The sequence below is a fragment of the Acomys russatus genome, chromosome 2, assembly GCF_903995435.1.
Source record: "Acomys russatus chromosome 2, mAcoRus1.1, whole genome shotgun sequence".
Taxonomy (NCBI): Eukaryota; Metazoa; Chordata; class Mammalia; order Rodentia; family Muridae; genus Acomys; species Acomys russatus.
Genome location: NC_067138.1, coordinates 23027209 through 23041797, shown reverse-complemented (window position 1 = coordinate 23041797; position 14589 = coordinate 23027209). Strand labels below are relative to the sequence as shown.

Here is a 14589-nt window from a genome sequence, read left to right as displayed (position 1 = left end):
TCATGTGTGTGTGTGTGTGTGTGTGTGTGTGTGTGTGTGTGTGTGTGTGTATGTATGTATGTATGTATAAATGACTAGAAGAAAATAAGGGCCTGTTTCCACTTTGGATGGGCTTGTTAAATTTAAGAAGTTGATAGAAGCTATTAAGGTATCTTCCGTTGCTTTGATGAAACACTTGTGACCAAGGCGACTTTTATAGAAGAGTTTATTTGTGCTTATAGTGCGAGAGGGTTAGACTCTTTTATGGTGGGGACAACATGGAAGCAGGTGACAGGCAGCATGGCAGGAGAGGAAAGCTGAGAGTTTACAAGCATGAAGCAGAGAGAACAAACTGGAAGTAAGGCAAGGCCTTAAGCTCTCAAAGCCCACCCCAGTGACATACTTCCTCTGGTAAGGCCACACACACCTAAGCCTCCCAAACAGTGTCACCAAATCAGACCAAGTCTCCAAACCCCAGGACTGTGAGGAATATTTCTTATTCAAACCACCATGTAAGGGCCTGGAATGAGTCTTCTGTTACTCAGAGGACGGTTTTGGAATTATTAATGCATGCTATGTTTGACCCATGATAAGAACTCATAAATTAAGAAAGTAATTGACATATTGATGTGGTTCCTGCTTCTTTCTTCCATACTAATTAGCTAAATACTGAAGTTTCTTAAGCTTGAGTTTTAATTGTGTGTGACCTAAGAGTTAAGGACTTTATCTTTCTTATCTAGGAGGTAATGAACGAGAAATTCTCCAGAGAAAGAAAGAGAAATACAGGCAAGAACTCCTGGAGCAGATAGCAGAGCAACAGAAAAACAAGAGACGGTAAATGGAAGGCTTGCCTTCAGCAGAATGCTCTTGTGTAGGGTGGCCTTGTGTAAAGACTAAGCGTTTGGAGGTTTTTCTAATGTAACTTGATTGCAGCTCACCCAACCATGTCTGCTAGATTATTGCTCATATACTAACAAATTGAAAATTATCTTATGTTTGAAAGCAAAACTAGTAAGCATACACTCGTGTAGTATAAAATATAGTAAATCAGTGTTTATATTGTATTCAACTGTGTCTATAATCTTTTTTATTTTTTGATTAATTTTCCTTTGACAATTTGAGAAATGTAACTAATGAATTTTTTTATTTAATTAATTTATTCAGATTACATCTCAGTTGTTTTCTTCTCACTTGTATCCTCCTGTTCCTCCCTCCCTCCCTCCTGCTTTCACCCTATTCCCCTCCCCTATGTCTGTGACTGAGGGGGACCTCCTCCTCCACCGTGTGGTCACAGACTATCAATTCTCATCCTGGTAGCCTGCTTATCCTTTCTCTGAGTGCCATCAAGCCTCCCCCCGCAAGGGGAAGTGGTCAAACATGGGCACCATAGTTCATATAAATTTTCATCCTTTTGACCCTCTTTTACCCTCTCACGATTTTCTTAAATAATCTGTGAGACATTAATTAACAGTAGAAATAAAAATCCTAGTTCTGAAAAATTTGACAGTTACCTTATTATCATTTTCCTTACCTCTAAGAGGAAGCTAATACCTTAATATCTACTATTAGCTATATTTAAAAAAATTATTTTTTATAGTTTTGGCCTTCAGACCCAGAGCCTTGTGCTTTGTAATTAGGCAAGCCCTCTACTGTCAAGACTTTCTTTTCCTTAAAGGTTTATTTTTATATTATGTGTATGGGTGTTTTGCCTGCACGTAAGTGTGTACACTGTGCATGTGGCTGGTTCCCTTGGAGGCCAGAAGAGGGTGTCTGAATCCGTAGAACTGAAGTTACAGGTGGCTGTGACCTGCCGTGTAGGTGCTGAGAACTCAGCCTGGGTCCTCTGCTCTTTGCTCCAGTGTTACTGAGACACTCTTTAAAAATCATTACAGAAAGAATCTTAACTTTTTGGCATGAGAATATACACATTTTAATGTTTTCATAAACTATTTTGTTTTGGTTTTTCCTTTTATTCTTTGTAAATTATTTTGCCTCTGAAGTACCTCCAGTCTTCATTTTGAATATGTATCCTAAGTCACTTGACCTGTAAATCATAATTTCCTGTGCACTATGATTAAATATGACTTTGGATTTTAAAATTGTATTATCAAATAAGAGAATTTTTTATGTTTGGAGACCTCATCCCCCACCCCCTAAGACAGGGTTCTCTGTGTAGCCTTGGCTGTCCTGAACTCACTTTGTAGACGAGGCTGGCTTCAAACTCACAGAGATCCGCCTGTCTCTGCCTCCCTGGGGTTAAAGACGTGCACCACTATGCCTGGCTTGGAGATATACCATATAGACTTTAAATACAAATCTATTTCATTGATGACTATAATTTTGGTTGTGTGCTTACTATAATTTTTGAATTTATAAAATCTTAATTTTGTTTAGAGAGAAAGATTTAGGACTCCCAGTTGCAGCTTCTGGAGTACAAGACCCTGAGAAATCGGTAAGAGTTGTTAGCATCTTTGATTCAAATAATCCTCGAGTGTGTTAGTGGCAGGGGAGGCTCATCATGGAGGGATACTGTGGAGACAACGCAGTTTAGTTGTAACAGTAGTGAGCCAAATTTCATTTTCATAAATGTCAATCATAACTACTGTGATATAGAAATGGTAACTGCAAATGTAGTTCTATTCTTCCGTGTTACCACTGTTAGTATTAAAGATGCTCTTCCGTGTTCACTGTAATCACTCTTTAGAGTTTGTTTTGCCTTCTGTTTACATGGGCACGCCCATAGGAAAGACTAAGATTGATGTAAATACTATTCTCAAGTATGTCTTGACAATTTATTTTTCTTTATAAAAGTAATTTTTAAAAACCTGTAACTTGTGTCTTTCATTTTGTTACTGTGAAACTAGAAGGATAATCATACTCTTTTTACTTCAATTTTGCAATTCTCAACATCTTTAAGTGGAATGAATCACATACATCATTGCAGTTAAGTAAGGAGGAGGTAATAATTTATTGCTTTCCCCACAATGTACTTTTTTTTTGTTGTTGGATGTGTAATGTTTACTCACTTCAAGTTTTTGTTTCTTTTGATAATGATGGTTAAGACCTAATTTTATTAAAAAGTTCAGTCTTTAAAAAGGATCTAGCAAGAACAAGGTGTGGTGGTGCACGCCTTTAATCCCAGCACTTGGGAGACAGAGGCAGGTGGATTGCTGTGAGTTCGAGGCCAGCCTGGTCTACAAAGTGAGTCCAGGACAGCCAAGGCTACACAGAGAAACCTTGTCTCGAAAAACAAAACAAAAACAAGACAAAATAAAGGATCTAGCAAATCCTTAAAGTTACTGTTGTCTTAATTATTATTCAGCTATAGGCAACTTATTGATTTACTTAAATATATGCTTGTTGGGTTATCTGCTTTAATATTTCATGCGAGGACTGAATATTCAGAGGTTGAATATTCTTAGGTTGTGCAACGTCCTGGTTCACTCTTCAGCAGGCTGCTGGCCCTAGTGTTTTATATTGCTCCAGTATCGCCCCATTTTTGTGTTTCTGACTATTCTTATACTAAGCATTTTAGCCTTAGAAATCATTCCTGAACCAGACTTGATCACATTCTTACAGCCACTTGAGAGGCCAAAGCAAGTTCAAGGCTTCTGTGCAGGGTAGAGTAAGTTTATAACTAGCCGGGCAATTTAAAAAGATTTACAAAGTAAAGTAAAAAAAACAAAACACGAAAACTAAAAGATCAGTGGGAGAGCTGCTGCCTAGCATGTATGAAGCCCTAGGTTCAATCCCTGGTCCCCAGTGATGGGGAGAAAAAGCACCCTGGTAATATAGTCTTGCAGAAAAAAAGGGGGGGGGGAGGGTTTGTCCAGAGGTAAACCATTTTTGTTTCTCATTAAATACCTTTAAAATACCTATTGCAATAAAAATATTAGCTTTTAGAAACTCTAGCTTTTTAATGTAATATGTTGGCATGTTAAATTTTATCGTATGTCATAATCTTATTTATTTTGGAATTGAATCACCTAAAAGTGTCAAGTGGAGCAAATATGTATTAGAAGCAGTAATTAAAGGTTATTTATTAAATTATAAGGTATAAATTTAATAATTATATACAATAAAATTTTATAAGAATTATATATTATTTTTATAGATTATGTTATTTTTATAAATTATAAATACACAAATACTCATAAATATATAAATTATATATTTTCTAAATTATATTTATACAATAAATATGACTATTATATGTTATATTAAACTTATATGACAATTATAATGAATTAAGAATTGGAGCTTAATAAATTTATTAAATTTATAAATTACTGAATTTTATAGTGTGTCATAGATCTTATATATTCTGAATTAAATCACCTAAAGAGTATCAAGTTGAATAAATATATATTAGAGGCAATAGTTAAGCATTATTTAATAAATATTTAAAGTATTTATTTTAAATGCACAAATGATATTCTTGAGTAGAGATTAGTAAACAACCTGGCACATGCAGTTGCAGCTCTTTTTGTGAATAAGTTTTTATTGCGGCACAGCTGTTACTTCACTGCTCGCATGTTGCCTGTGCTGCTTTGGCACCATGGTTGAGTCAGGCACTTGTAAGGAGACATGTGGCCTGCGAAGCCTTCCTATGGTCTCACAAGGGGCAGTGAGTAGAGAAGTGGCGCGGTGCCGATGTGTAACAGTGCACAAGGAGAGGTAACGCTACACTGAGACTAACGCCAGGCTGTGGGCTGTAGTTGCTGTGTGTTTATTTACTATTCGTGAGCCTTTAGGTGATTTATGTGCTGCTCAGGAAGCCTCAGTTACCTGCTTATAAAATAAAAATGAGATCTTTTTTTAGCTCTAAAATTCTACTTTTCTGTGACTGTCTTAAGTGCCTGCTGGGGTAGAGGGTCCTTGGAGGTCCTTGTCACCTTTAAACTTACGATTCTATGTAACAAACAGGTTGTTTTTTTGTTTTTTGTTTTTTGTCTTTTTCTTTATTTTAGCCTGATAGACTAAAGCAGTTTAGTTTGACACCAAGACACTTTGAAGAGCTGATACCACCTGAGAGACCCAGAGTAGCTTTCCAGACACCTCCCCCTCCTTTATCTGCCCCGCCTGCCCCACCCGCCCCATCAGTTCATCCTGCCCCTTCTCAAAATGAAGACTTGCACAGTGGACTCAGCAGCACCTTTGCTGACATGGTGCATCCCAGGTGCTTGTTTCAAATGTTTTGTATTTGGGAATTAGGGACGGCCTTGTTATGTTCTACGTTTAGAAGGGTATGCCGCCGCAGAGGGTGACATCTTTCAGGCATTTCCTGTAATCAGTAACGCTTGCCAGATAATTTCTTTTTATTGTTATTGATATTCTTTTTCTCTGCTATTAGAAAGTTGAGACATCATTAATGTTTCTATTATTTAAAGTGGATTCATGTTTTGAGATGTATTAATAAGTGCATGTCAGCATTTTTAGGTCATTTTTTAATATCCTTTAACATGCAAAAGTTATGCATTGTTCAATTATTTCCACTTGGCAATCACTGAATTGTTTCTTCAACTTTATTCAAAAAAATCTTGTAACATGGCAATATCTGTATGGCTTAACGTTAGTTTTGTTTCAGTTCTCTCTGGGCTTACTCTAGGGCTGTTGGGATTATAACCATGAAATACATATTGAGCATGTCATTTCTACAGGAAAACACGCTATACTGCTCTATACCCAAAGAAAACTCTGCAAGGAGATTTTCTGGCCTATACTTATTAATATACTAATTGTAGGAATATGTTTAAATTTGTAGATGATTTTCTTAACCTTTTAACACATATTTCTGAGATGTCCTTCCTTTCAGCAGGACTTGGTCTTTTATTTGAAACTAACAGATTGTAAGGAATTTCTTACAGCATTTATCAGGCACTTTCTGTTTCCTTTAATGACTTCCCTAATTCAAACACTGAGAGACTGGAATTACAGAGCCGGAAGTGGTTTCTGTTTTGGATTGAAGGTTGGCATGGCCACCAGCTTCCCGGCACTTCATTCAGAAGTGTCTCCTTCGTGAATGATGGTAGCAGGACTTGTCACAGTTAGAGGGCAATGGGGACATGAGTCTTCTGTATGTAGAGAACATTTAAGTGTTGCTGATAATAATAGATCCCTTTCATGACAGTTATGTGTTTATTTTTCCTGAAGTATCTAGGTTGATGATGATGAAGTCAGACATACTAAGTGACTAAAGTGTGTAATTTCCATTAAGTGTGCAATTGCTCACCATTGGGGAGACCTTTGGTGTGACTTAGCCCTCCAGATTCTTTAGGGGGACTTGGCTAGTACTTGAGTAAAAATCTAGAATGTTCCCTTTTTCTTTCTATTTATCTAAAGTAATTTGCCCTCACCCTTTATAGTATTGAAGAAGATTATCCTGGTAGAAACATGCACTCACTCCTACCCAGTAAAGAAACGGGGATGTACAAGTTTTCATACATTTTAAATTTATGAACTATTGAAGATTATATCAGTACTGTATTGATTTTCAAGTTACCACATTATGGTTGACTTTCTGTGAAAAAGCAGTAAGTCTTACATATAAAACCTATGCTCTTTGTTCTGGGGAGATAGAGTTCAGTCAGTGAAAAGGCTGGGTGATGTGGGTGAATTTGTGGTCCCAGTGCTGGGAGGTTGCTGGCCAGCAGTTTGCCAGTTCATGGCCAGTGAACAACGCTGTCTCAAAACACAGAGTGGACAAGCTCCCAAGAATTGGCGTGCAAGGATGACTTGTAGTGCTGCACGTGCGCATTGTCTGCCACATGCATGAGTTTCTACACCCATCAGGGACACTTGAGCACCCACATGGCCATGTGCACAGGTGCAGACACGCACAAACATGTCCAGTCTATACATTGGCCCACACAGAACCATTTGTAGAACTGAAGTTGTGGTGAGCTTTGTCCTGTCTGTGACTTTCCTATCACATAACATTTCCTTCCCTGGGACTCTTCAAGCTTTCCTCCTGTCTCTTTAGAGCCTGCATGGCCCTGCTCTGTATTCCTTTAACATTCTTCGTCACTTGCTTTATTTTACTGGATGCTGTTCTGTTGTAATTGTTCATCCATTTCTGTATTATTACTGAGGGGCAGGGAGCATACCTTTGTTTGCTATGGCACATAATGGCTATTAATTATTACTTAACTACTTGTTTTCATCTTGCTGAAATGTTCCTGAAGTAAAATTTGTTACTATTTGTTTTTTGATTCCTAATTATTCTTGAGCAATTAGTATAAAGTTGATTTTTAATTTCTGTGATACCTTTTTGGCAAAAGATTAAAATATCTTAATTAAAACTAACAAAATATGAGAATGCTTGTTTATTTTTAATTTTTATTTTTTGCTATAGGATTCTGCCTCTACCTCCACCTCCTCTACTACCACCCAACTATAGAACTCCTTATGATGATGCGTACTATTTCTACGGTGCCAGAAACCCACTGGATCCCAATATTGCTTATTGTGAGTTTTCTATATAGTAAACTTATTTTTCTGATGATTTAGGAAGGATATTTGCTTTTATGGAAGCAACAATATGCAAATAAAAAGGTACAGCTTCACTTAATCCAATTATTATATATTTATTGGAAAAAATTCATACCTAACATCAAGTCCAATTTTATTAGTTTGGCATAATACCTGATAAGGGTATTTTATGAAGAATAGAGATTTGTTTTAGAGACAGAATATGCCTGAATAACACATGTAGGACAGATGTATATGTGCATCTCTCCTTGGGTTTCTTTATTCTCTTTGTAAGTTCACCACAATTCAGTCACAGGGCTACAACTTCTACTGTCGAATTTGTTACCACAATACTTTATGAGCTGGGCATGGTGGCACACGCCTTTGATCCCAGCATTCGGAAGGCAGAGGCAGGTGGTTCGCTGTGAGTTTGAGGCCAGCCTGGTCTACAAAGTGAGTCCAGGATGGCCAAGGCTACACAGAGAAACCCTGTCTTAGGGGGTGGGGGATGAGGTCTCCAAACATAAATAATTTCCTTAATTGAAAAACCACCACCAACAAACAAACAAAAATAAACAATACATATTCTGAAATAAATGTGTTCTTATTTTCTTTCCCCATTAAGATGGTTCAGGAATGATTGGAGGACAGCCTGCTCCTCATGTCTCTGTCCCTGTCACTCATCAAGTGGCACAGCCTGTTGTGTAAGTCTTCAGTTAAAATAATTTTTCTCTCCTTTTCTTAAAAATGTGCTATTACATGCATCTTGTAGCCTAACTGCTTTAAGGAGTACTTGCTGCAGTAGTATTAAGTGTATTCATAACGTTATGTATCCGCCTCCAGAACACTTGTCAGTAATGCTGCAGCTTCATTTCCTCTTGTGACATGCCCTGGCGGCCGCTGTTCTGTTGTTTGTCCGTGCTTCTGACTCCCAATACCTCCTAGGGTCAGCCAGCTTTTGCCATGACTGGCTTATTTCTCGTAGCACAGGGTCCTTAGGTTTCATCTGTATTGTAACTTAGGTTAGAATTTCTTCAAGGCTGAATAATAGGCATTGTGTGCCTACACCACTAGTTTTATTTATTTATTTATCCACTGGCAGACATTGGAGTTGCTTCATAATTTTAGTTGTAAATGTGCTGCTTTTAGAATCATTATATAAGGATCTTTCCAAGTTCCTACGTGTATAATATACCCAGAACTCCAATTTTTGGATCACATGGTAGCTGAGAAATACTAAGGAGGAACTACCATATTACTTTAACAGTGATGTATTATCTTGTATTCCTACTGCCGGTGCACAGAGGTTCTAGTTTCCGTGCATATTCCACAGCAGTTATTTTCTGCCTAGCTGTCTTTAGTGTGAGCTGGTACTTCTGTGTGTGTTCATGTGTGTGTGGAGGGCAAAGGTTAGTATTGCTCCTACCTTGTTTATTGAGACAAGAGTTATCACAAGACCTGGGGCCAGTGAGCTCCAGGAGCCTTCGCGTCTCTGCCTCCTCACCCCTGCTGGTGTTATAGCTCTGCTCCAACACACCTAGCTTTTGTGTGGGTGCTAGGGCTCAAACTCGGGTACACATGCTCATGTGGTGTCTTAGTTACTTTCCTTATTGCTGAAAAACCATGGGAAAGTTCACCATGGCGGGGAAGAAGACATAGTGGCTGGCCAGGAAAATATGGTGGGTGGGAGCAGACGCTCGCTGCTCAGTGTAACCACACCAGGGAAGCAGAAAGAGATCAACTCCTGTGCTCACTTCACATTCTGCTTTTTATACAATCGAGGATCTTAGCCCAGACACTGTGGCCTTCCACAGTGGGTAGCTTCTTCCTGACCTCACTCTACTAAGGAAGCCCACAGCCTGCCTGGAGGCTGGTCTCCTAGGTGACTGTAGATCTCCTTACACTTGGCAAACGTTTCACTGAAGGAACTCATCCTTTCATTGTAGATTGTCATGCCCGTGTTGTGTCTCCCCCCCTCCCCGACCCCTGCACCTCTTCCCCGCCCCCGCCTCCAGTGCTGGGGATTGAACATAGGTCCTAATAAATGCCATGCAAGCATTCTGTTATTGATTGTATAGCACACTTCCAACCCTCACTGTAGTTTTGATTGTGTTTCCTTTTTGATTTAGTGAGAGGAGAGGAGAGGAGAGCATATTTTCATATGATGTTGGCTGGTTGTATATCTACTTTAGGGAAATGTTTATTAATCATTTGTTTGTGATTGATTTGTTGTCATTTTGTATTATGTAGTTACTTTGTATTATTATATATATTTAATAATATAGTACTAAAATATTGTGGGTTGCCTTTTCTGTTGATATTGTCTTTTAATATACAAAATCAAACTTTTTGTGAGACCAGTTGCTTTTTAGTTTTTATATATTTACGTGTGTGTGTGTGTGTGTGTGTGTGTGTGTGTGTGTGTGTGTGTGTGTGTTGGGGACAGAGGTGTTGGATTTCCTGAAGCTGGAGCTATAGGTGGTTCTGAGTGCTGGGAGTTAAACCTATGTCATTATCACTTAGTTAAAGATACAGATTGGGTAATTTGAAAGTTCCATGCAGAGATGAGAGGATTTTATGAAGGAGTCACTTGATTAAGGATTTCTTCCTCTTTCTTTAAAACATTTTTTAACCTTCTATTTATTTCTTTTGTGCATATGTGTGCATGTGCACAGACCTGCCACAACATGCATGTAGGAGGACAGAGGATCACTTGTAGGAGCTGCTGTTCTGTTTGTACCCTGTGGTCCTGGGCACAGAACAGCAGTTGCCAGGCCTGTTGACCCACTGGTGGCTTTTTCTTAAAAGATGGTTTATATGCCAGGCAATTTCAAAGAATTGCTCTTGTTTTCTTTTAGAATTTGCTTGTTCTTATAATAAATTGATTCAAATTGTTTATTTGATATTAGGAATACTATTGGACAGAATGAACAAAAAATTCTGAGTGATCAACTGATGAATTCCGGACTTATCTTTGAGGATAAACCAAAACCTTCCAAACAGTCACTTCAGTCTTACCAAGAAGCTCTGCAGGAGCAGGTATTCATTTAAGCAGCACCCCTTAGATCTTGGGGAAAACAACAGCAGGCACTGTGACACGCTTTGACGCGGGTGTGCTGGAATTGCTGCAGGAAGCAGTAGGCTTGCCTCGGACAGTTGGGGCTTTTTAAGTGGTTGGTGTTTGAGCTGCACATTAGTTCATAGACATTCCTGGTGTGTTTAGGGAGCTTTGTTTATTTTGTTTTTGTATTTCCTTCTGTCTTTTAGGAAGTTGTATGTTTCTTTCCTCCTCCATATGGTTTTTGATGGTCAAACTCGGTAGTCAGGGTTGGTAGTGGGTTCTGTGACCTTCAGAGCCAACTCGCTGACCCAAGAGAAACCCTGAGTGAACTATTGATCACTTCAGCTAGGAGGTGCTGAGGTGCTGCCCCATATGGGGAGAAAGGGAGGATGTCTGAGACACGGTTCTGATCTTTCATGCACAGAGCATGGGTGAGGGGATGAGGAAGAGAGAGAGGGCATACACATGGTATGTAGTGGTCAAACATAAGGAGACTGATGAGGCCACAAGCCAGTAGGGAATATGCTAGTGGAGTGCCTACAAGAAGCACAGTGGCGCCCCCTGTAGTTTATACTGGTTAAAGAAAACCTACCTAAGAGTTTTTAAGGGTTTTCCAGGGGCAGATTCAGGTTGTAGGTCCATATCTGAATTGAGAACTTTTCTGGGGAATTATACTTAGATTTCTTTATAAAGTGTGGACTTTGTTGTTTTGTTTTCTTGAGGTAGGGTGTACCAGGCTGGTCTTGAGCTCACTGTGTGGCAAAGAAAGGGCTCCTTAAATCCTAGTTGTCTTGTGTGCTGGAAACCCTGTGCCATGTGGTGCAGAGGATGACTGAGGGCTTCCTAGGCAAGGGCGTCATATTCCTAGCCCCTTCGTAAATTTTTTATGAATAGATTTCTCATTTTTATGTGTTTGTTTGTCTTTGCACATGAGTGCTGTGGCTACAGAGCCATCAGGTCTCCCTGGAGCTGGAGTTAGAGGCAGTTGTGAGCCAACCTATGTGGGAATCAAACTTAAGTCTTTGCAAGAGCAGTATTCACTCTTATAACTTCCCCAGCTCCTTGGAAAATACTTTTATTCATCTTTTACGTAACAAAACATCTAGAAAGAATCACTGCCATCTTTTATGAATGTAAAGGTTCTACAGAAAAAAAAGAGTGGATTTTGAAAACCAGAATCTGGTTTTGAGTGAGCACATTCAAATGTTACCAGTAAAGTTTAGATTTTCCAATTCAAGAAATTAAGCTTTTTTCCCTTGTAGTGCTGGCCCAGCCAGAACTCTACTGCTGAGTCATAGATCTGGCCCCAGGATTCTTAGTTTATGTACACAATGAGTTCTGCAGGTGTACTGGAGTGAGAGAAATTGCTGTGGATGGGCTGGAGAGGTGGCTCATGGTTAGGAGCACTTGTTGCTTTTGTGGAGATTGCAGAATGATCTTTTGGTTCTGTTCTTGAGTTGGCTTTACAGATATTTTATCGAAGTGTTTTTCATCTGTCTTAGTCACTGCTTTTTTGCAGTGAAGAGACAATGACCAATGCAACTGTCACAAAATAAAGCATTTACCTGAAGACTGCTTACAGTTTCAGAGGGTCAGTCCATGGTCATCTATAGCAAGGGCATGTTGGATGCATGGCAGCCTTTATGGTGCTGGGGCAGTAGCTGAGAGCTGTGTCCTGATCTGCAGGGGTGCAGGGAGTAAAAGAGGAGAGAGAGAAGAGCAGAGTGAGAGAGGGAGAGGATGAGAGAATGAGAACTGGGCTTGGCATGGGCATTTGAAACCTCAGAGCCCACCCCCAATGATACATTTCCTCCAACAAGGCCACTTTTCCTAGTCCTTCTTCAAACAGGTCCACTCCCTGGTGACCAGGCATTCACATAAGTGAGCATACAGGGGCCATTCTCACACAAATCACCACAGCATCTGTTCATCAGGGAGATTGGCTTGTGCTTTTCTTTTTTATGTTGATCTTTGTCTGGTTTTGATACCAGGATAATACTGGCTTTGCAAAACAAATTTGGAAATACCCCTTCCCTTCTTATTTTACAGAGTTATGCTGGGTGGGTATTGCTTTAAGTTCTTTGAAAATTTGGTAGAGTTTTGTGCTGAATCTGTCTCGTTAGCGAGGCAGTTTTTAGTTAGTAAATTATTCTTTATTTGACCTCATTGGTTATGGGCCTATATTAATTATTTGCTTTATCTTTTTTCATCCATTTCTTTAAGATTTTTCATTTTAGTGGCATATTTGTTTTATTTTATTTTTTTTGAGACAGGGTTTAATTGTCTGGCTGTTTCCAGCTGGCCTGGAAACCTTGTGGATCAGTCTGACCATGCTGACCAGAAAGCCATCTGCTTTCTGAGTCCTAGGATACACATTTTTACATTATGTTCTTCGGATTCTCTGAATTGCCTCATTAACCTTTGTAATTTTCCACTTTCATCTCTGAGTTTTAAAATTCAGACCAACTCAGCCTCCCAACTCCCCCTCATCTCTCTTTCAGGTTGGCTAAAGGTTTGCCAGTCTTAATTCTGTCAAAAAACCAACTCTTCATTCCATTTATTCTTTGTGTTTTGTTTTGTTTTGTTTTCTGATAATTTTTTGATAGCTTTATTCCTTACTTGGATCAATCTCTTCTTGACTATTCTTTTGGGTGTTAATTGTTCTTGTTTTCCCAAGGTCTTCAGTTATTGATAAGATCTTCCGAGTCATTTGATGTAGGTACTTAATGCCATACATGAGCTGCCTTCATTATGTCCATAGATTTTGGTATATTGTTTCTATATTTTCATTAATTCTAGAAGTTAAAACATTTTTCATGCTGATTTTTTTCTGTGTGTGTGAAACATGGACCAGAAAGTATTTTTAATTTTTTTTTCACATTTTCAAAAAACATGGACTGTTTCACAAATTTATGTGTCATCCTTGCACAGGGGCCATGCTAATCTTCTCTGAATCTTTCCAATTTTAGTATATGTGCTGCTGAAGTGAGTCTATCTTAATTTCTTTTGTGATCCAATTTTCATTCAATAGGTTATTTATAGGCATTTAATGCCATACACTTTCCTCCTAGGGCTGCCTTCCTTATATCCATAGATTTTGGTGTGTTGTGTTTTTATTTTCATTAATTCTAGAAATTTAAAAACTTAATATCTTAATTTCTTTTTTGATCTAATTTTTAATCCAGTTGGGAATTATTTAATTTACATGAGTGTGTGTCTCTTTTCCCAGTTCTATTGTTGCTATTCAGCTTTATGCTTTTGCAGTCAGATGAAATGCAACATGTTATTTCACTTTATCTAGATTTGTTGATGCTTACTTTATGTCCCAATATGTGGCCAGTTTTAGAGAAAGTTCCATGGGCTGCTGAGAAGAGCATGTATTCTTTAGTGTTTGGGTCGAATGTTCCACTGTAAATGTCTGTTATGTCTATTTGCTTTATGGTGTCATCTAACTCCAGAGTTTTGCTTTTATCTAGATGAGTTGATTATTTAAAGTGGAATTTTGAAGTTATCCACTCTCCCCACTTTGTGTTCAGTCTGGGATTTTAGATTTAATAGTGTTTCTATGAGTTTGGATGCCCTTGAGCTTAGTAAGTGTTTAGAATTGTGATTGCCTCTAAGTATATTTTTCCTTTAATGAGTATGAAATGTCTCTCTCTCCTGACTAGATTTGGTCTGGAACTTATTTTGTCAGATATTAGTGTAGTTAAACTTGCTTGTTTTTTTGTCCCATTTATTTGAAACAATGCATTCTTCAATATTTTCATCAAAAAATGCTGTCCATGGTTGATTGTGAGGTGTGTTTCTTGTAACAAGCAAAAAGATGAATCCAGTTTTCTAATCTAGTTTGTAAATCTGTGTCTTTTTGTTGAGGGAATTTAGATATTTATTATTGGGAGTTATTTTTGTTCAGTGTTTATTAATTTCTGTTATTTTGTTATGTTGTTTTCTTAGACCTCTTATGGTCAGCAGTACTGGGATTATTTATTCCCTGTACTCTCTTGGGTGTGTTTAATGTGCTCTTCAGACTGCATGATGCCTTCTAGTATCCTCTGTAGAGATGACTTCGTGGACATTCA

At 38.4% G+C, this 14589-nt stretch overlaps 1 protein-coding gene and 1 non-coding gene across 23 annotated transcripts in view; one reads left to right on the top strand and one right to left on the bottom strand.

The window, feature by feature from the left end:
- Cspp1 (centrosome and spindle pole associated protein 1) overlaps positions 1-14589 on the top strand; it is a 99185-nt gene that overhangs the window by 51249 nt on the left and 33347 nt on the right. For 13 of the 22 annotated variants that reach the window (XM_051159156.1, XM_051159130.1, XM_051159246.1 and 10 more), the window contains 7 exons: positions 720-813; positions 2374-2431; positions 2897-2938; positions 4950-5158; positions 7334-7446; positions 8075-8153; positions 10359-10488. In XM_051159156.1, coding sequence (XP_051015113.1) covers positions 720-813; positions 2374-2431; positions 2897-2938; positions 4950-5158; positions 7334-7446; positions 8075-8153; positions 10359-10488 — 725 coding nt within the window. The remainder of the gene's footprint in view (positions 1-719; positions 814-2373; positions 2432-2896; positions 2939-4949; positions 5159-7333; positions 7447-8074; positions 8154-10358; positions 10489-14589) is intronic. The other 9 variants (XM_051159255.1, XM_051159181.1, XM_051159275.1 and 6 more) reach the window with 2 other exon arrangements.
- LOC127208204 (U6 spliceosomal RNA) lies at positions 13397-13499 on the bottom strand. The gene has a single exon (XR_007833080.1). It is a non-coding gene; the product is annotated as a U6 spliceosomal RNA (small nuclear RNA).